Source organism: Pipistrellus kuhlii, unplaced genomic scaffold (assembly GCF_014108245.1).
Source record: "Pipistrellus kuhlii isolate mPipKuh1 unplaced genomic scaffold, mPipKuh1.p scaffold_m20_p_3, whole genome shotgun sequence".
Lineage (NCBI taxonomy): Eukaryota > Metazoa > Chordata > Mammalia > Chiroptera > Vespertilionidae > Pipistrellus > Pipistrellus kuhlii.
Genome location: NW_023425529.1, coordinates 15582180 through 15604686, shown reverse-complemented (window position 1 = coordinate 15604686; position 22507 = coordinate 15582180). Strand labels below are relative to the sequence as shown.

Genomic DNA, 22507 nt, shown 5'->3' with positions numbered 1-22507 from the left:
TAAGAATTAGAATATTATTGATATGGTTGCATCTGCCTGTGTGCCCCTCCCCTGGTCCGTATGCTTGCCTCCCCCCAAGAGGGAGCCACTATCCTGAATTTTGTATTTATTATTTCCTTTTGGTTTTTAAAAGAGTAGCTTTATTACTCTTGTGTGTATACATGTATATGTCTACAAGCCTTGCTTATTATTTACTTTTGCTTGCTTTTGAGCCTTATGACAATGGTGTCATATTGTATGTAGATTTTTTTCCTACTACAAACAATATGCTATGATTATTTTTTTACAAACATTTCCTGGTGCCCATGGATTGTAGAGCATGTGAATGTTTAAGTTCAGAAGATAATTCCAAATGGTGTTCAAAGTGATTGTGCTAATTTACATGGTTATGATATTGAATGTAAATACCCATGCTATAACTCTCAAATTATTTAGTTCTTAATTAATGTCTACTAATAATATTTTATTATTTTCCCTCATAGGTATTGAGCATTTTTTTGTTCATCTGCTGCTATATATAATATTTACAGTTCTGAGTTATATTAAATAAGTTTCTTTTTTTTACAATTATATTTTCTGTTGCTGGTACATGTAAATGCAACTGATTATTAAATATTGACCTGATATTTGGTTACCTTGCCAAAATTTCTGTTGCATTTTACAGATACTTTTGGAACAATTATATATTATAAATGATAGTTTTGTTTCTTTTTTTATTTTTTTACTTTAATATTTTTCTTGTCTTGTTGCATTGGCCAGGATTTCCAAAGTAGTTTAAGCAAAAGTGGTAAGAGGTGGCATCCTATCTTTTTTATTTTTCTTTCTTTCATTTTTTGTTAATTTTACCTGAGGATATTTTTTCCTTTTTTTTTTTTTTTTTTTTTGATAGAGAGTGAATGAGAGGGAGGGGGAAAGAGATATATATATATATAGAGAGAGAGAGAGAGAGAGGGAAACATCGATGTGAGAGACACATGTCAATTGGTTGCCTTCTGCATGTATTCTGATTGGGGGTGGGGAATGAACCTGTAACCCAAGTATGCTCCCTTGACTGGGAATTAAACCAGAGACCCTTTGGCATGCAGACCAACACTCTACCACTGAACTTCATTTGCCATGGCTCATTTTTTATTTAAAAGGAAATGATCTTACATTTCCACATTAGAATAATGTATCTTATAGGCTTTTGTCAGTTAATCTTAGACCAACTAAAGAATTTTCTTCTATTCCCAGTTTATTAAAAGTCTTTATTATACGTGAGTAAATTTGTCAAATTCTTTTTCTGCATCTGTTGAGAGGCTCTAATTAAATAATTATTAAATTTGGTATAATTGACATGCAACATTGTATTAGTTTCAGGTGTACAACATTTGTATATTTTGTAAAAAGTCGCCGCAATAAGTCTAGTTAACATCCATCACCATATGTAGTTACAGAAATATTTTTCTTGTGATGGGAACTTTTAAGATTTACTGTCTTAGAAAATTTTGAATATACAAAACAGTGTTATTAATGACCTATTTATTTTATAACTAGAAGTTTTACCTTTTGACCTCCTTTACCCATTTCATACACCTCCCCCACTCCCTACCTCTGGCAATCACCAATCTGTTCTCTGTATCTATGAGCTTGGTTTTGTTTGTTTGTGTGTGTGTTTTTTGGTTAATCCTCACCTGAGGATATTTCTTCCATTGATTTTTAGAGAGAGTGGAAGGAAAGGAGGGAATATGGGGGTGCATGACACTTCCCCTTCCTGACTGGGGCCAAGGATTGAACCTGCACCTCAGGTATGTGTCCTTGACCTGGAATCAAACCCTTTGATGCACAGGCTGACACTGACTACTGAGCAATACAAGCCAGGTCTGTTTGTTGTTTTGATTCTACACATAAGTGATATCACACAGTATTTTTATTTTTCTGTATGAACTATTTCACTTAGCATAATACCTTTAGGGTGCAACCATGTTGTCACAAATGACAATATTTTATTCTTTTTCATGGTTGAATAATATTCTATCATATATACACAGTATTTTATATATACAGCATCACATTATCTTCATTCATCCATTGATACACACTTAGGTTGTTTTCATATTTTTGCTCCTATAAATAATGCTGCAATGAACATGGAGGTACATATGTCTTTTTTTAGTGAGTTTTTTGTTTTTTTCCAGATGAATGCCTAGGGGTGAAATTGCTAGGTCACATGGTATTTTTATTTATTTTATTTTTTTAATAAAAAAATATTTTATTGATTTTTTTAAATTATTTTTTTTTTTTTAGAGAAGAAGTGAGAGGGATAGAGAGTCAGAAATATCATTAGAGAGAAACACTGATCAGCTGCCTCCTGCACATCTCCCACTGGGGACATGCCCACAACCAAGGTACATGCTCTTGACTAGAATTGAACCTAGGACCCTGCAGTCCATAGGCTAACGCTCAATCCACTGAGCCAAACTGGTTACAGCTATTTTTATTATTTTTTTAAAAATAAGATTCATACTATTTTCCATAGTAACTGCACCAATTTACATTAAAAGATGTCTAAATAGACATTTTTCTAAAGAAGACATACAGATGGCCAACAGGTACATAAAAAGATACTCAACATCACTAATCATTAGGGAAATGCAAACCAGAACCATAAAGAGACATCACCTCACATCTGTTAGGATGGCTACCATAAAAAAGACAAGAAGTAACAAGTTTTGGTGAAGATGTGGAGAAAAGGGGACCCTTGTGCACAGTTGGTGGGAATGTAAGTTGGTGCAGTCACTATGCATATGCTTTTATTTTTATCCTTTAGTGTTAGTGTGTAGTACATCATAATGATAAATTTTCTTATGGTAAAACCCTCCTAAATTTCTGGAATAAATAAAACTTGGTCATAATGTATTATCTTTTTGTATACTTTGGGACTCAGTTGCTAATATTTTGTTTAGGACTTTTTACTTTTACTTTTTACTGTATCTCCATGAGTAAGTCTGGCCAGTGATTTTCTTTTCTTATACTGTACAGGTCTGGTTTTGACATTCAAAGTTATATTGGATTCATAATCTGAATGAGGGATGTTTTTCTTGTGACAATCTGCTGATGCTTTTCTAATAGTTATTTTGGCCTTCTTTCTTTAACAACAGAACTGTAATTTTTAGCTGGACATGTAGCTAAAGATTATATTTCCAGTCTCCCCTACACTCCCCCATGTGATTAAGTTTTGGCCAGTATCCTTTAGTGTCAATTCTTTATAAGCTCTGAATCCTGAGAGTTATATTCCTGCTCTGAGAAATAGGTCCTTGAAAGCATTTGTTTCTAATGGTGACTAGTCTTATTAAACTAAAAAGTAAACTTGAGTATATAGGTTTCTTAATATAAATATATTGCACTGAGGTAGGATTAGAGAAATATCTTCATTGCTTCTTGATATACATTTGAAGCTTTTCTAGATACCTTAGCAGAATGGAAAAATGTCATTCTTGAAGTCACTAAACCAGCCACTTTTTACATAAAGAGTTCTATTAATTTTTTGTTTTATATACAGTATTTTGAACCTATTTTATTATGTTTATTTTATTAAATTTATAATATTTGTATCTTCTTAGTAAATGAAACATTTAAAAAATCATCCTATATAATAAAAGGCTAACATGCAAATTGTCCCCTCAAGTGTTCAACTGACCGGGAGTTCAACTGGTCGCTAAGACTGATGTACTGATGACCAGGGAGTGGCCTGGAATAAAGAAAGGCCCTGGCCAGCAGCCAGAAGGAAGGCCCTGATCACCGTCCAGGCATTGGGTCTCTAGTTATATATTATTATTTTATATCCATAATAATGCTTTTCTCAAAAGTCTATTTTGTCTGCTATAAACTTAATAAAATATATATAAAATAAAGTCATCCCAACTTTACTTCAAACATTTTCATGTCCTTGTACATCAGGTAGGTCTCTTGTAAACATCATAGAATTAAGCAGTATTCAGCTTCCAAGATAGACCCCAATGAGTTATGTCTCCCAGATTCATATCCTTGTATAGTCCACTCCAATATGGAGTAGGGATAATCTGTGAAACCAATAGGATATTGTGGAAATAGCAGTTTGACTCCAGAGACTAAGACATAAAAAATATTGTGTCTTTCATTTTGCTTTCTCTTGAATCACTTGCATAGGAGGAAGCCAGTCACCATGTCATGAGGACATTCAAACATCCCTATGGAGAAGTTTACACATCAAGGCACTGCGACCTCTTGATAAAAAACAGAACCAACTTACCAGCCTATGAATGAGCCTTCTTGGAAGCAGATCATCCAGCCCCAGTCAAGCCTACACATGGCTGGCATCCCAGCCACCAACTGAGAGACCTTGAGCTAGAACCACTGAGAAAAGCTAACCAAGTGCAAAAGAATTATTTCTTAGCTTCTACAAAGAAATGTGGTCTCTTGTTGTTCTTGAAACTTAACTCTCTTAAGTGTGTCTTATTTTTTCCACTTTAGTTGGGAAAGTGGCTACAAAGAGATGTTTCTGTGCCTGAAAAATGACAAGGCATGTGGAATGATAAATGTCAACAGGTGTTGGACCTCATTGTTGGAGACATAATAACATGTGGAAGGGACTGGCAAATTGGAGAGAACATACCTATCCAAAGACAGAAAACCCTCCTCTCTAACTGATGTTTCCTTGTGAGAATGTGGCTCAGTTATGTAAGACCAGCCAGTCTTCCAAGTAAAGCCGGAAATCCACATTTAATGTAAAATACCCTAAGTCGTAAATATTGGCTCAAAATTTAAACACACACACACACACACACACACACACATACACACACACACACAGTCATATGCATACACCTGACTACTTTGTGGAAAAGCGAGGGCCAGAGAAGTTTAGTCACTTTCTCAAGATGGAGAATGAAGTAAGTGGAGACTCTGACCTCCAGGAAAGTTCTCTCCTGTGAATAAGACGTGTGTTTTCACCTTCACTGTCCCTTTACTGCGCTCCACTGTGTGATGTCATGCTGATGTCCATATATACTGTATATATCAAATCACGGCAACTAATTATTAGTGGTAGGCAGGGATGCCTGTGTGTCTGTCCATCAGGAGAGACAAATAGCTCTGGGTCCAGAGAACAGCTAGTCAGACAGGAAGTGAGTTTCACAACAAGAATTATAAGATGTGTCAGTAGACGCTGCTCTGTCTGGGACACTGCTTGAAGAGACTTGAATTATTAATAAAAATTATAGGGAGCTAAAGTGGCCTTTCAAGGTCCTTTATCCAATTAAAGGAAGACAATTCCAAGTGCATTTCCAAGCACCATTATTTTTTTATTTTGAAAAGTTTATACTGATGTACAACTTCCATAGAGAAAGTACCCAGATCATAAACAACAATTCAACAATTTTCCACAAACTAAACACCCCCTCTGGTCACCAGCACCTGGTGGAGAAATAAAACATTAATAGCATCCTGGAAGCTTCCCTCATGCTTCCATCTAGTCACTAAACCACTTCTCCAAGAGAAACCATTTTGCTGACTTCTAACAGCATCGATGAGTTCTGCCAATTTTTGCATTTTATGCAAATGGAATATCCCATAAGTATTTTCTTAAATCTTGTTTCTTTCATGCAATATTATATTCATACGATTCATCCACACTATAGTGTGTGGGTGTAGATCATTCTCATTACTTTATAATAATTCTTTGTGTGAACAGCCCACAGTGGATGTATCCATTCCACTGTTGGTGAACCTTGGATAGTTTCCAGTGTGGGGCTATTACAAATAGAGGTATTGCTAAATTTGGTTCATTGTAAAGAGGTATTAAAAAGTAAATCAACATTTTTTTTAAACTGTGCTCTTTCAGAATTAAAAAAAAAATTCTACTTCGTTTTCTAGGGAAGCAAGAATCTAATTGGGTCAAGAAAGAATACTAGTATTTCTGCCCTGCTGGTGTGGCTCAGTGGTTGAGCATCAACTTATGAACCAGGAGGTCACAGTTTGATTCCCGGTCGGGCACATGCCTGGGTTGTGGGCTTGATCCCCAGTGTGAGGTGTGGAGGAGGCAGCTGATCAATGATTCTCTCTCATCACTAATGTTTCTCTATATCTCTTTCTCTTCCTTCCTCTCTGAAATCACAGGTGGTCTCTTCTTTTTCTCATTGGCAACTTACTTTGTAAGCTGATTTCTCAATAACTTTGGGTTTAATTCTTCCCTCCTCCCCTTTTTGTAACATTAAGAAAAAGCAAACATCATTTTAAAAACATTAAATACTATTCAAGCACATTGTGAAAAAAATTGGAAAATACAGAGACGTTTAACAAATAAGAAAATGACCACTTCCTGCCATCTACAGATAACGGTGAAAATATTGTTTCCAGTATTTTCTTCTCTATTTCACATAGTTGAGATTGAACAATATGTTTATTTATATCTCTTTTCACTTAAGCTTATACCATAACTATTTTCCCATGTCATTTATAACTGCTCTTGAACATTGTTTTTCCTCTCTATGTGATAATCCACCCCATGTGTATGCCAAAAGTTACTTGACTAATATCCTAAACGGAGACATTTAGGATGCTTACACTTTCCTTTGGCAATTAGAAACAATACTTCAGTGACTATCTTGAATGTAAATCTTTGTCCTCATTGTAGATAATTTCCTTAGCTAGTTCCTAGAAATGGAATTTACTGGATCCAAAATAATGACTTTTTAAAGGAGTCTGGTATATCCCATGTTGCCATGTTGCCTTACAGAAAGGTGCCACCAACTTTAAGAACTGAGAGCACAGGAGCACACAGTTCACTGCATCATCACTCATATTGAATACTGTTTATTATGGAGCATCTTCATACTGTTTCGTTTTAAGTATTTTAAAATGTCTCTTCTGATTTATTGTTTGACCTGTGAGTTATTTGGAAATTCCCAAAGGTTTGAGGCTTACAAAAAAGAAAAAAATAATTTGAATTGATTAAATTAAAAATTCAATTTAATTGTAGTGTGGTTAGAGAATATGGTGTATATGCTACCTATTCTTTGAAATGTATTGAGAATTGTGTGTAATCAATTTTGTAAATGTTAGGGTGACTAACCAGCCCAATTTGTTTGGGGCTGAAGGATTTCCTGGGATGAAAGACTTTCAGCGCTAAAATCAGGAAAGTCCTGGGCAAACTGGGCTGAGTCAGTTACTGGACTGAGAATAGTGTGCACTCTATAATTATTAGGTGCAGAGTTCTAAATAGGTACATTAGCTCAAGCTTACTTATTGTTTTAAAAAAACAAATTAAAATTAGCATTTTAATTTTGGAAAATTATAGATTTGTATGCAATTGTAAGAAACAATACAGAGAGGTTCATTGTGTCCTTTACAGTTTCAGATAATTAATACAGATTATCTTTTTTATTCAGATTTAACCAGTTTTACTTGTACGTGTGTGTGTGTGTGTGTGTGTGAGTGCACACACTGCATCTGTGTATTTAGTTCTGTACAATTTTATCAGATGTGTAGGTTTATGTACCCACCACTATGTCAAGATGTGGCCATCACAACAAATATTACTCTTGTTGCCCTTTTAGAACTACAAGCACTCCCTCATGTCCTTCTTCCCCACTAATCTGTTCATATCTCTACTTTTGTCATTTCAAGAGTGTTACATAAGTGGAATTATACAATGTATAACCTTCTGGGATTGGCTTTTTTCACTGAGTATAATTCCTTGGAGGTCCATACATGTTGTTTATTAGTAGTTTATTCTTTTTTTTATTGCTGATTAGTATTTCAAATATGGATGGACCATAGTTTAACTATTAACCCAATTAAAGACATCTGGGTTGTTTTCAGTTTTTCACTATTACAAATAAAACTTCTATGAACATTCATGCACAGAATTTAGTGTGAACTGAAGTTTCCATTTTCCCAGCAGAATGCCCAGGAGTGCAATTACTGGTTTTCACAACTGTTTTTTTTTTTAAATCTCTATTTTGCCAACTTTACATACTTGATCTATGGATAATTGAGACAGATTTTGAAGATGATTAATATCTCTTTTCACTTAAGCTTATACCATAACTATTTTCCCATGTCTTCAAAATGATGTATGCATTTTGAAGCCATTTTATAAGTTACATACAAATTTAGAACTGTTATAACTTTCTGTCTATACAGGAAGTCTATACAGGGATCAGGGATCCTATTTTGCTTCTGGGACCAGAAAGTCCACATGACAGAGCGGTTTAGACCTTCTAACTCTGTGGCAATAATAATGTAGGGTCATAGTTACTGAGAACCTGAAAAGATGAGTCTGAAGTTGTGCCATTCTTTTGACGACATTGTATCACAAGCATGCCATCACCAGGATGATTGATGACCATGAAGGAAGTGAGCATGCTATATTGTCCACAGATGATGTCTGTGCCCCAGAAGACAGGAAGTGAAGGAGGATGGCTTCCCTTCAGCTGAGGTGCTGGCAGTGCATGGTGGGAGCTGGTAGCCTGGCTTAGGAAATCTGGAGTGTTTACTTGGAGCAAACTGCCAAGAAAATTCTCTTCCCTGTGGCGTTCACGTCGGAGAAGAGATGCTGCAAAGGTATAAGGGAAAGGCAGAGATGAAGCCTACTAGGAATCTTTCCTCCCCTGAGCTTCTTGTGCATTTGTACTAGTAGATACACCCTGGAGGACTTACTCTGTAGGCAGGCATAGGTCAACTCATCCAACCCCCTGTCTCTGGGCAGCAATGTCCCAAGTGCCTCCAACAGTCACATCTTCCCATGCATGCTTAGTCTCTTAGTTTATCTTTCAAGCCCAGCTCTGGTGGCCCTTACACGTTCACCCCCAGAGATCCCTTTTCCTGGAGCCTCGTAGCACTTATTGTCTTCATAACCCTAATTTAGCAAAACCATTTTAGGATGACACCTTCCAGGAGAGCAGGGCTGTGTGGCATGTTGTTTCTGCCTGTATTACTTTCCTGTTGCTGCTGCAACACATCGCCACAAACTTACTAGCAGTGCTTAAAACAACAGAAACTCTTCTTACAGTTCCAGAGGTCAGAAGCCTGAAATGGGTCCAAATCAAGGTGTTGGCAGAACTGTGCTCCTTCTGTAGGTTCTAGGGCAGAATCTGTTCCTTGCCTTTTCTGGCTTCTAGAGGCTGCCTGCATGCATTTGCTGGTTTGTGGCTCCTACCTCACTAACCTATGCTTCTGTGATCACATCTCCCTGCCTGACTCTAACCCTCTGGCCTCCTCATGGAAGGACGCTTGTGATTAGATTAGGTTCACTTGGATAATCCAGGATAATCCCTCATCTTCATAGCTTTAATTTAATCACATCTACAAAGTTCCCTTTGCATGTAGAGCACCTGTGTCAAACACAAGGCCCTCGGGCCAAATCCGTCCCGCCAGGCCTTGCAATGTGGCCCACACCGTGCTGTCATCACTGCACTCCGCTGCGTTTCCATCACAATGACAGTTTATGACTGTTCAGTAAACCATTCGGCCCGCGATTTAGGCTGGATTTTAGATTTTGGCCCCTTCTCTGATTGAGTTCGACACCCCTAATGTAGAGTGACAGTCACAGGTTTTGGGGATTAAGATGTAGACATCTTTGGGTCATTCTGTGATTGGCTGTATCTGCTTTTCTCTTCTCGAGCTCCATGGCTTCATTCAGGTCCTCATTGTGCCTCTTCTGGAATAGTCAATCAGCCACCTGATCAGTGGGTTGCCCATCATCCATCTTGCTCCTCTAAAATCTGCAGCCAGATTGTTTCACCCAGAGTCTGCTGGGTAAACACAAACCCCTCACCCTGGTTCAAGGTCCTTGGCAAATTCTCTTACCACCCTTTCTTGTCTTATCTCCCACTGGTTTCCTTGACATGCTTTAACTACCGGCCCATTTAGTGATTTATTTACTTTCAAATGCCCAGAGCTTTCCTGTTTCTATGCCTTTCTTTCTCTTTTTTACATCTGGAAAGCCCCCTTTGCCTCTCATTTCACCTATCAAAATTCTATTGGGCTTTAAAATGTGGATGACTGTGAGCCCAGAAATTCCACATGTAGGAATTTCATACTAAGAAAAGAATCCTGAGGATTGTGCATAAAGTTTCAAAGATAAAGTTCACTGTAGCCTTGTTAACAAAAAGAAAAAATTAGAACCAACCTAAATAAATAGCCAACGATATGGAACCAATTATATAAATCGTCATTATCACAAAGTGAAACATTACACAGTGAACAAAAGCAAAAAAGAACACAACAGTATGAATGAATCAAAATATATTTATAATATACTCAAAAGCAAAATAGCACATTACAGAACCTTCTGTGTAGGACGACTTTGTTTAAAAATTATATTACATATACATTTCTTAAAAAGTGAAAGTAACATACTAAACTGTTGATGATGGTTATTCTGGGTAGTAACTTTATGGGTGATTTTGATTTTCTTATTTTTATTTCCTATAATGGTCACTTGTTACTTTAGAATAACAAAAAAGTAGTTGAAATTATTAAAGATTTATTCTACCCATCCTCAGCAGGCCAGTACAAATTCATCCCTTTCCTAAAGCCTTCCTTAGCCATCATCCTGGGTGAAGGCAAGTGCTGTCTCCACTGACCCTCCAGCACTGTTTGCAAACTCTTAGCACACCTTCCTTATTTTCATTTGAGAAATCGCTACAGAGCAACCTGTAGGTGTAGAGCTCCATCTCCATGGTGTGAGGCTGCAGGGCTGCTCTCTTCCTTGGGAGTGGGCATGCATGGCATACACCACAACCCGAGGTCGGAAGCCAGGCTGTGAGGTGACTTGGAGGGCCATTTTGTTAAGGGACTTGGCCCTGTGTCTGGAGGTGGGCGTAGCCTGGGAAGGCAGGTTGCTTTCAAAATCCATTTCTGTTCTCATGAAACTGGTGGTCTGATTAAGGTGATAAGGCATCAGCACATGGCATGTTTTTAAAAATATACAAAAATTGCTAAAAGACATCTTTGTGGGTTTTGGTCAAATAAATACCATGAGGCCCTAGGAGGGAGAGGTCACCATCAGTCACTGCAGCGGATATGTGCTCTGGACTGTGGAATTGCATAAGACCGATGCAATTAGGCCCCAGGCTGTATACGTACACATGGCTCAAACACTCATGTAGACCAGGGCCATTGGCTAACGTGTACGGCTCTCATTGAAATAGCATGCTTTTCTCTATAAAGAACTTCATCTAACCCCAGGAAGACTCACAACCTCAGTGGAAATATTCACTCAGAAAAGTCTCCCTGGGCAATTTTCAAATGTACTAATCGATCATTTGCAATCTACATATAAAATATCTATTAATGTCATTGGGATGAAACTGCCAAATGGAAAACTTAGTGGCTTGGCCTCTGACTTGTGGTCTCCCTAAGACAATGGTCTTTGTGGTGACAGCATGATTCTAGCTGTGCTCAGAGGAGCTCGGGTTGGAGAGATCACTCTGTAGCCTTAGCGAGTGCTCCCAGCCCTGGGCTCCTCCCACTGCAGCAGCCACACCCTCCACTGCTTTGCGAGTTTCTGTAGCAATCTTAGCGGATCAGGACCTCAGTTCTTATTCATCTGAGTTCTCCTGTATGTAGAGAAAATAGTCTCAGCATTCCAGTTAGGGTGTTACATTGTGCTAAAAAAGAAATACGAGTGTTATTTAGCAATGAGCAATGCTGGAGTATCATACCAGATATGTCAAAATGGGTCCTGACCCTGGTCTGATGTCACTGTCCTATAGGGGAGCAATCCTGTGACTTTTTGTGCAGTTCCCCCCTGACCACAGTGATGAGGGATTTTTTCCCCTTTACTCTACGTGCTGACAAACTGGAGAGCAGCTGACAGCTTCCTCAGGTGTTGAGCAATTCTTTCTCAACTCTTTCAGCCCTGGAGTGACATTTTAACATTATATGTTCATTAAACACCTCGGGAAGTGCAACAAAAATTACTGGAGTACTTACGTGTGCCATACTCCATGCAGGCATGTTGGAAAATACAAAGATGAATAAGGCATCATTCTTGATCCAAGAGATCAAAGACTAGAGGAAATAAGACAAGGGAAAATGCATGATGGGATGAGTGCTACTGGAGATATCCAGGTGTGACTTAGAGACAGGAAAGTGCTTTCTAGTCAGAAAAAGTGAGTGTGTATGTGTGTGTGTGTGTGTGTGGGGGGGGGGTAAGGGGGGGGGGAAGAGAAGAGAGGTGGCAGGAGGGAGGAAGAAAAGGAGAAAAGGCTCCTGGAAGAATTACATGTTTAGTGGAAAACACAGGGACTTCACATTAGATGGAAGTGGGTTCAGATGCTGGCTGCCTTTTTGTAACGACGTGATCTTATGCAAGTTACTGAAGTTCCTAAGTCTATCTGAGTCTTGGCACCCAGATTCAGATGAATGGTTGTTAGGAGGTGTAATAGGTTAAATGGTGCCCTCAAAAGGTATGTCCACATTCTAACCCCCAGAACTTGTGAATGTGACTTTATTTGGAAAAAGGGTCTTTGCAGATGTAATTAAGGGTCTCAAGATGAGCTCACCCTAGATTACTTAGGTGGGCCCTAAATTCAATGACAAGAGTCCTTATGAGATATCCACAGAAGGGGGAACCACAGGGAGAGGAGAAGACCATGTAAAGACAGACACAGAGATGGGAGTGACCCAGCCACAAGCCAGAGAACGTCTAGAGACACCAGAAGCTGGAAGACACAAGGAAGTTCTTTTTCTAAGAAATTTAGGAGAGAGCATGGCCCTGCTAACACCTTGATTTCAGATTTCTACAGAACTACAAGAGAAAACATTTCTGTTAGTTTAACCCACCGGGTTTGTGGTAATTTATTACAGCAGCCCAGGAAATGAATACAGGAAGATTAAGAGAGATAATTTATAGGGAGCAGGTGACCAATTCTTTCTCTACAGACGGGAGGGTCATAAAAAGATGAATAGCAGAGAGGAGTGGGATGAGAGGAAGGCATTTCAGAGCTGAGCACAGGAGGTATGAGAGGAGCGATGCCAGTGGCTGATGGGCAGGTATTTTGGGGTGCATGGCGGTGTCGAGGTGGGTGTGTCCACAACGGGGACCGGGGAGGCAATTAAGTCTGCTGACTGGGGTGTGAGTGCTGAGAGGAAGAGGCCTAGGAAATAAAAGAGATAGGGCTCCTGGCTCACCCTGCTGCCTTCCTACCAGCACTGCTCCCGCCTGGCCTACCCTTTCTTGGTGCTCATGAAGGAGCTGAAGCAGTGGCCTGGGGAGCCAGGGGCTGCTGGACCCAGAGGTCATGCCAAAGGGCCTGGAAGTTTCTGGACTTTAAAGGAGTCGTGTGGGCGTGGGAAGCAGGGAGCAGCAAGAGGGGTGGACCAAAGATGTGAGCACTATGATTTTGTTTTCTGAGCACTTTGTAACCCCCTGGATCCTTGTGTCACCCTACCTATGAAGAAGGTTAGGTTTCATTTTATTCCAAGAAAATAAGATGATGCGATAAAATTTGCAAATGCAGGTTTATAGACTATGATTCCTATTCAGATTTGAAGATAAATGTTGAAAACATTTGTAATATTTTTGGAAGGCTACTCAAGAAACTGGTAACGGTATTGCCTCTGAGAAGGAAAACTAGGAGGCTGATAGGATGGCCGACTGTCCCTGTTTGCTGAGAACTGTCTCAGTGTTAGTCATGAAAATCTCAGGATCCCAAAGGTCCTTCAGTTCAGGGCAAACTGGGACAGAGGTTATTCACCCGGGCAGAAGGAAGATTTGACTTTTTCCTGTGTATCTTTTCTTCCACTTTGTGTTTTGTACTTTTCCTTGGCTCCTATGTCTCCTAGCTCCCATTCCCCTGTTCCAAAAGAACATCACACAATTCCCCAAACTTCTGTACATAAAAACCCAACCCAGCATAAGTAAAAATTAAAGTGAAGCACGGAGAAAAACACACACAAATTAATGTGAAAAAAAAGAATGTGATTCTTAATCTATAAAGATATTTATAAATTAATAGGAAAAGCTAAACATTTCTGTTGAAAATGAGCTAACAATACCAGCAAGAAAATTCACAAAAGAAGAAATACAAATGGGCATATTAGCAAACATTCCCCAATAAGGAAAAGGATGCATATTAAAACAGTTCATTTATACCGGTGTTTGCCAATGAAGTTACCAAATAATAAGAAAAAATAACTGTCTTAGCTCAGGCTGCTAGAACACAATCCCATAGACTGGATGGCTTAGACAAAAGACATTTCTCACAGTTCTGGACAATGGAAGGCCAATATCAAGGTGCTTACAGATTCAGTTCTTAGGGTGGGCTAGCTTTCTGGCTTTGCAGATCAGTGCCTTCTTAATCTTTTTTTTTTTTTTAAATACATTTTTATTGATTTCAGAGAGGAAGGGAGAGTGATAGAGAGATAGAAACATCAGTGATGAGAGAGAATCATTGATCGGCTGCCTTCTGCACGCCCTACACTGAGGATTAAGCCTACAATTGGGTATGTTCCCTGACCAGGAATCGAACTGTGACTTCCTGGTTCACAGGTCGACACATTCAACCCCTGAGCTACACTGGTTGGGCAGACCACTGCCTTCTTGATGTGTCCTCACGTGGCCAAGAGGAAACTCAGGTGTCTCTTTCTGGTCTTATAAGGAGACTAATCCCATCATGGGCCCCATCGTCATGACCTCATTTAATCTTAATAACCCCTGAAAGGCTCCAGCTCTAATGCTATCATATTTACTGTTAGAACTTCAACTTATGAATTTTGGGAGGGAGGACATAAACATTTAGTCCACAAAAATAGTAATATGCTCTGGAAGGAAAACTAATATAATTCTTGGCAGGATGTATAAAAGTCTTAATAATTTTTGTGCCCTTTGACCTAACCATTTTTTTTTTTTTTTTTAACTTTTTGGAATTTGTTTTAAGGCAATTTGCCATGTGTGGGAAGATGGGTGTGCAAGGATGTTGGTCAACATGCCAGGTCACTAGTTTCAGGGCTGTATCTTTAAAAAAAAATGTTTTTATTGATTTTTTTTTTTTTTTTTTTGAGAGAGAGAGAGGAAGGGAGAGGGGTAGAGAGATAAAAAAACTGATGAGAGAGAAGCATTATTGATTGGCTGCCTCCTCCATGGTCTTTACTGGGAATCAAGCCCAAAACCTGGGCATGTGCCCTGACCAGTAATTGAACTGGTGACCTCTGGTTTATGGGTCGACGCTCAAACACTGAGCCATACCAGCTGGACAGGGCTGTATCTTTTAAATGAAAATTTCAACCATTTAGAAAACTAGAGAGGATAATATAAAGAAATTCATGTTCTAGCCACTTTGGTCCCATCTTAACATGTTTCCATTTTTGCCTCATATCTTTGAAATTATTAAGTCAATAAAACATACACGGAGAGTTTTAAGCCCTTATGTAACATTCTCTGGCTACCTCCTTTTTTCTTCCTACCTAGAGATAGCTCCATTCATAGCATGCATGTTTACTTTTCCCACAAGTAAACATATTTATAATCAATAATACAGTTTTATTTACACGTTCTTTAAAATAATTTTTTTTATTGATTTAAGAGAGGGAAAGGGAGATGGAAATATCAGTGGTGAGAGAGAATCATTGATTGCTGCCTCCTGCAAGCCCCACATTGGGGGGTCGAGCCTGCAACCTGGGTATGTGCCCTGATCTGAAATCGAGCTATGACTTTCAGGTTCATAGATCGATGCTCAACCACTAAGCCATGCCTGTCAGGCTTACATGGTCTTTAACTTGACATAAACGCTACCATGCTGTAGAAATCCTCATATACTTGCTTTTATTTTTGGGATTTGTCTGTGTAGAAGATTCTTTAACTGTTATTTGGAATTTCATAGGATGAATGTACCACAATTTACTCATGCGGTTGAAGTACATTAATTTTGTTTACATATGTTTGTGAACTGCCTTTGCTGTTGCAGTGAACATTCTGTGCAGGCTGCTGTGTGGATGAATGTTTCTTTAGGAAGATGCCCAGAAGTGAGATTGCTGGGCCGTGGGGAAGATGATCCTTAAGTTTAACAGCTATTTTCACGTTTTTCTCCAAAGTGGTATACCATCTGTCCCAACAACAGCAAATAGTTCCAGCAGTCCCACAGCCTTGCCAATCTGATGGGAAGATAACTAACTGAGGTTTTATTTTGGAATTCCCTGGTGATTGGTGGGGTTGAACTGTTTTTCATATGTTTACCGGCCCTCTGGGTTTCGTCCTTTTCTGTGAATTGTCTTTCCACGTCATTTATCTATGGCCATTTGCTTGCAATTCCACTTAAATTCTTTTAAAAAAAATTATATATATATATATACTGTGAAATGATCACCATGATAAGTTTAGTTAACATTAACCACACAGAGTTACAAAATTTTCCCCCTTGTTTTGAAGACTTTGTACATTTATTCTCAGCAACTTTTAAATATACATCACAGTATTATTAACTATAGTTACCATGCTGTAGATTACATCCATGACTGATTTATTTAGTTTGTACCTTTTAACCCTTTTCACCCTCTTACTCCCCCTTCCCCACCTCTGGTAACCCAATCTGTTCTCTATATCTATGAATTCAGTTTTTACTTTATTTTTATTTTTAGAGCCCACATACAAGTGAGATCCTATAGTATTTGTCTTTCTTATTTCACTTAACATAATGCCCTCAAAGTCCATTCATGTTGTTGCAGATGGAAAGATTTCACTCTACTGAATAACATTATATTGTATATATTATATGTATCACATTTTCTTTATTTCTTCATCCATTGATGAACTTAGTGGCTTATATGTTACATAATTCTGATTATTTCCATATATTGGCTACTATAAATAATGCTGGAATGAACATGGGGTGCATATGTCTTTTTTGAATTAATGTTTTTGTTTCCTACAGTTAAGTATCCAGAAGTGAAGTTGCTGGATCACATGTTAATTTATTTTTAATTTTTTGAGGAACCTCTATTTTGTTTTCCATAGTGGCTGCACTGATTTATGTTCTCATCAATAGTGTATGAAGGTTCTCTTTTCTCCACACCCTCACCAACACTTATTATGTCTTGTCTTTTAAAAATAGCCATTGTTTGTTTCTTAGTGACAATCTTAAATTTGAAATTGTCTGAGTGATTTTTAATCCGTTGTTTCTCTATTGGTTTTTCAATCAGATTGCCTAATTTCATGAAAAACTTGTTACACTTTGCTATTATATTTCATTTATAGGCCTAATTTGAGAATAATTGGTAAATTTACAATATTGTGACAATATGAACATAGTGTACTTTTCCACTGTTTTTTCTTTAATGTTTTGCAACAAAATTTATTATTTTCTGCATATGGTATTATGCAGGTTTTATTGTATTTGTTGTTTTATTAATAAGGTCCCTTTAAGGTTACATTTTATAATTATATAGGAACATAATAGATTTTAAAGATAACCTTGTTTTAACAAGCTGCATGACTCATAAAATTCTCTTACATAGAATTCTTGTAGACTCTTTTATGCATTTGGAATTTTCCTATGTAGACAGTCACATATCTTCAAGTAATAAACAGTGCTTTTTCCTGTAAAAGCTATATATTTTGTATTTTCTTTTTCCAGTACTGGCCTGAACATCTGATCCAATGTTGACTAACAGTGATGATGTTGATTATCTTTATCTGGTTCTGGTTTCAACAGGGAAAATAGTGTATATTTTATCATAATTCTGAAGTTTGCTCTGTCTCTTCAAGGACGTTCTTTTCTTCTTGTAGGTCACTAAGATGTTTTTGTTTGCTTGTTTTCCATAGTGGATGTTGTTGACTTTTACTCAAAGCCTTTTCTGCTTTGCCTTATAATTCAAAAATTTTTTCCTTTGTACATTTTGAGCTTATGTTATGAAGTACATATATGATAAGTCTTTCATTCATCTTTTTTCCTCTTTGTCTCTAATAATATTGTACTTCTATCCTAAGAAGTGTTTAGTCTGAATGTAGTAGAATCAGCTTTCTCTTGGTTGTCATTTGCCTTTTTCTTTTTTCCCCCTGCAGTTTCTGTGTTTTTATGTTTTCAGCTCATCTCTTGAACATTGCTGAATGGTGTGCCTTTCAAAAGTCACCTATTCTGATAATCTCTTACTTTTCATTGTTGTCTACCAATGGTTAGACATTTATTATTGCGTTTTGCTATTTGCCCTACTTTTTCCATGTTTTCTCCCAGATCAATCTAGTTTCCCTAATATCTGTTTTTCCCCATTGGGTTGGAATATGTGCATTCAATTCTATTCTTTCAGTGGCTTATCTTAAAATTTTATTATGCATTCTAGCCTTAATGAGGTCCAGAGTTATCACCTCTTTCTTTCTTCTGAGCAATACAAGCACCTTTATATCTTTTTACTCTTATCACACCTCCAGTTAGGTGCTATTGCTCTCTGGTATTTTGGTTCCATCTTATTTTTTTAACTCTCCAATTTATAATCATTATTGTTATTTTAATGCAATCACTGCCTGCTCATATTTACCCCAGTATTAACAGGCAAGTGTTCTGACGGGGAATTGAACCAATGACCTCTTGGTGCATGGGATGATGCTCAACCAACTGAGCCACAATAGCCAGCATAAGAAGGTGTATCCTTTTAAGTAGATTTCTGTTTGTCTCTGCAAGGAACCCCAGGTACTGACCTCAGACTAAGATCTGTGTTTCTTCTCAGTGTGGGAGTTTCTGCACTATGTGGAAATGTCAATTTTAACCTGAAACCTATGAGTGCAAGCTCATGGCTACAAATTGTATAGAAAGACTTAATGTCCCACCCTAAAAATAGATGGAGACAGACAAGTTTTTGTCTTCTATGAATTTTTCTCCTAGCCCACCATTGGGAAACTGGGTCCCTTCAGCTTGGGACAGGGGTCTTGTTCGAGGGCTCCTCCTGAGTCAGGCCCAAAGCCTCATTTCCTGTTGTTGCAAGGCTCAGCCTCCAGCCTGGAGGGATCCAAGAATGGCTAACCACAGAGGCCTGCCCACTTCCTGCTCATTTGGATGCTTTTTCTTCTTGATCTTTGGAGATGCTATTTCCCTCCTACTTTAGCTGTGTATTTAAAGGACATTTGTCATATTTAACACAGTATATCGAGATATTTTGTAGTAAATGAATTTTACCTAATGATTAAAAAACAGCTGGAAATCAGAAATCCTTAAGTCCCTTTTCTATTATATTATGGAAGTTCTGCCTCTTTTACCATTTCTTTCTTGGGAATGTTCATCTTCTTCTCCGAGGTTGATAAAAGGAGTGATGGAGTGTGAGGTATGTGTGTGGGAAAGGGAGGAGGTTGGGGACATATCTTAGGTTAGGTATCACATGAGAAGCAATGGGGTGGGCTTCCTTATCTAAATGTCTTAGGTTGCCTGTCATCATGCCTGGAATCCCACCATGAGAGTCACGTTCCTCCCCTACTTATTTTTAGAAAGAATGGGAGGGAGGAGAAGAGTTGGGGAGGGAGAAATATCCATCAGAGAGACACATAGATTGGTTGCCTCCCGTAGGTGCCCTGACTAGGGCCAAGAATGGAGCCTGCAACAGAAGTACACGCCCCTGACTGGAATTGAATCCAGGACACTTCAGCCCACAGGACTATGCTTTGTCCATTAACCCAGTGGTCGGCAAACTCATTAGTCAACAGAGCCAAATATCAACAGTACGATTGACATTTCTTTTGGGAGCCAAATTTTTTAAACTTAAACTATATAGGTAGGTACATTGTTATTAACTTAATTAGGGTACTCCTAAGCTGGCCTTTGCTAAAAACTCAAGGCGCCAAAGAGCCACATATGGCTCGAGAGCTGCAGTTTGTTGACCACTGCACTGATTCAAACCCGCTAGGGCTATTCCTCCCCCCCTGTTTTATTAGCTACATTTTTTTTTTTTTTTTTTTTTTTTAGCAGGAATGAATTTAGCAGATGGTGTTATAAATTAGACTCTTAGGAACTTGGGAATTGGAGGTTCAGAAGAAGGATTGGTGTGTGTGTGTGTGTGTGTGTGTGTGTGTGTGTGTATAAGGTCAGGGGATGAGTGGTAGAAGAATCTTTGGGAGGACTATTAGACGCAAACCATCTCAGTGGTCATTTTACAAAAGCCTGGACTTCTGACTGGCCCCCTCATCTTTAACTCTGGCCAGGACCCAAAGTGGCTGTTTTTGTCAGGGTCCAGAACAGGACCATTCAAAATACCTAACGTGGACAGGAAGCATTAGTCCTGTCCTTCCTCTAAACGTGGTGACTAAATTGGCTCAGGTTGAGGTGTTTTCTAAACTTCCCTAAAATCTGGCCTTGGAAGCTGGATCTCGAGGCTGGATCTGGTCTGGATTCTTCCCTGGCCTGGACCCCTCTGTATGGGGAAGACCAGGGACGGGTATTAGGGGGCATGGGGAGGGCAAGGCAGCTCATTATGGCAGCTGCCAAGAGGTCTCCCACCAAACTGTTCAAAGCCTTATCGGCTTGGAGGTATTTCTAATACCATTTCCGCTCATTGTTTCCTCTTGGTGATTAAGGGGAGGCCAGTCCCCTGTTGTGGCAGTTCACAGCTATTGTGGTGGGAAGGGGGGGGGTGGCTGGTGGACGTCATCACTTGGGCTTTATCTGCCTGGCTGCAGGGAGTCCGCAGCCCCTGGATCACTCAGCAGCAAGCCAGGGCAGAGCTTCCGCAGCCCCATCAGTGCAGCAGCCACTGGGGAGCATGGCCTAGGACTGGTGGCACTGCTGTGTGGCTGTTCCCCAAGGGACCTTGGAGATACCTGCAGCTCCCTTTGCAGGGGAAGGTAAGGTCTTCTGGGAAGAGGGCTGGCTCAGTTGTGGGAGAAAAATCAGGGCTGACCCTGTCCCCTGGGGAGCTGGGCTTCTCACTCCCTGGACTAGAAGGACATTATTTAGAGGGTGATTCAAAGCCAGGGACCATCTGAAAGCCTCCTCCTCCACTTGTCTCCGGGGGGTCCTGTGGCTGCTCCTGTTCCTGCCTGGGCTTTACTGCTAATACTTCTTGACTACAGGAGACCAGAGCAAGCCTTGCCCTCACCTCTGGTACTTTCTGGGAGCAGCCTAATGTGCCTGTGTGTGGGGAGGCCGTGTGAGAGGGCATCTGCTTTGGGACCAAGGCTTGGCCATGACTGACATCAAAGTATTCCTTCCACATATATATCGATATAATAGATGGGGTTTCTCTCTTTGTTTGGCTGGCTGGGGTATTAGGTGGGAAAGGAGCCACCCGCAGTGAATCTCAAGTGAAGATTCCGCACTTAATTTAGCACCATGTGACGGGGCTCAAAGGGACGCGCGCTCTGCCAGCCAGCGTCAATTGTCTCTCTCTGGTGGGCCACCCAGCGGGTACTCTTGTCCAGGCTCAGGGCTGCTGGACTCCTGAACACTGATCAGATGAACTGCCCGACGTCTCCTGCATACTGGGGGTGGAGATGAATGAGGCGCTCATGGTACAGTAGGGGTGACTGACCAGCAAACGTGGTTCCTGAGTGTTCTCCAAGTTGGGGTGCTTGTGGTAGGAACAAAAGCAAAAGATAGTTTCTACTCTCCATTGCTGCCAAGGATGGAGAGGCAGGAAGGAATTATCTGTTAGCTCTCGCAGGCATGCAGGGAAATGAGAAGGGCCAGGTTGGCCTGGAGGCATGCAGAGGGGAAGGCAGAGCCCTCCTCACTGTCCTAGCTCTGAGACTGCTGTTTGGGAAAGGAGCCAGGCCCTGGCTCACAGTTACTCTGGGGCCTAGCCAGGGACTTTGCTCTGGGAACCAGCACTCCATGTTCAAAGGCAAACTTGGGCCAATCTTTTTACCAATCTTTTCTCTTGCTTAAAAGTAATGTTCTTTCCACTTCATGCATGGACAGTAGCACATACCAGTAGTCATCTATGTGAGCGGCGACCACCAGCTCATTTCTCCTGCTTCCCTGCAGATGATTCCTGCCAGGCTTGCGAGGGTGCTGCTTGCTCTGGTCCTCACCTTGCCAGGTAGGTACCAAAGTGCCCTCACTCTCCACTCCTGCCCCAGGGACATTGGGAACAGCCCCCTTCCAGAAATGAGCAGGGGTGTCTGCAGCTCACCTGTGTGCCCAACCTGGGTTAGGCCAGAGTCCCTGGTTGCTTGGTCAATTCCTCTGGAGAAGTTCTGCAGAGCCCCCTGCCTCTGACTTGTGTTCCTCAAGGAGCAGGTGCCTGGAAATGCCTTCCCCAGTTAGGGAATTAATAAGTATAAGGGTCGCACTGAACAGTTCTATATGATGAGGCAGGAGCATGGGGAGGAAGGAATATAAGACATGGCTAGGTTACTAGTTGTAGAAGGGATTGTGGAGGTCATCTAGTTGAATTTCTCAGAGTACAAATGAAGAGACTGAGGGTCAGAGAGGAAAAATGACTGCTCCAAAGTCATACAGAGCCAAGACCCAGGTTTCCTGGGTCCCAGGTCAGCACCTTTTCACTGCTTTGCACTGACTTCCTTCTGTCACTCAGACTCTGGGTCTGTGAGTGGCAGGAGGGA

At 39.9% G+C, this 22507-nt stretch overlaps 1 protein-coding gene and 1 long non-coding RNA gene across 4 annotated transcripts in view; both read left to right on the top strand.

Moving 5' to 3' along the window:
* The first annotated feature begins 1697 nt into the window (after positions 1-1697).
* Positions 1698-4428, top strand: LOC118730442. 2 transcript variants are annotated; one of them, XR_006742769.1, is made up of 2 exons: positions 1698-1787; positions 4168-4428. It is a non-coding gene; the product is annotated as an uncharacterized LOC118730442 (long non-coding RNA). The 2 variants fall into 2 exon arrangements; XR_004991471.1 differs by lacking the exon at positions 1698-1787 and adding an exon at positions 3817-3939.
* A 16109-nt stretch (positions 4429-20537) lies between these two features.
* VWF (von Willebrand factor) overlaps positions 20538-22507 on the top strand; it is a 120635-nt gene continuing 118665 nt past the window's right edge. Inside the window, exons 1-2 of one of the 2 annotated variants that reach the window (XM_045587659.1) lie at positions 20538-20785; positions 21927-21981. In XM_045587659.1, the coding sequence (XP_045443615.1) occupies positions 21927-21981 (55 nt within the window). In that variant the 5' untranslated portion in view covers positions 20538-20785. The remainder of the gene's footprint in view (positions 20786-21926; positions 21982-22507) is intronic. The other variant, XM_036455712.2, reaches the window with a different exon arrangement.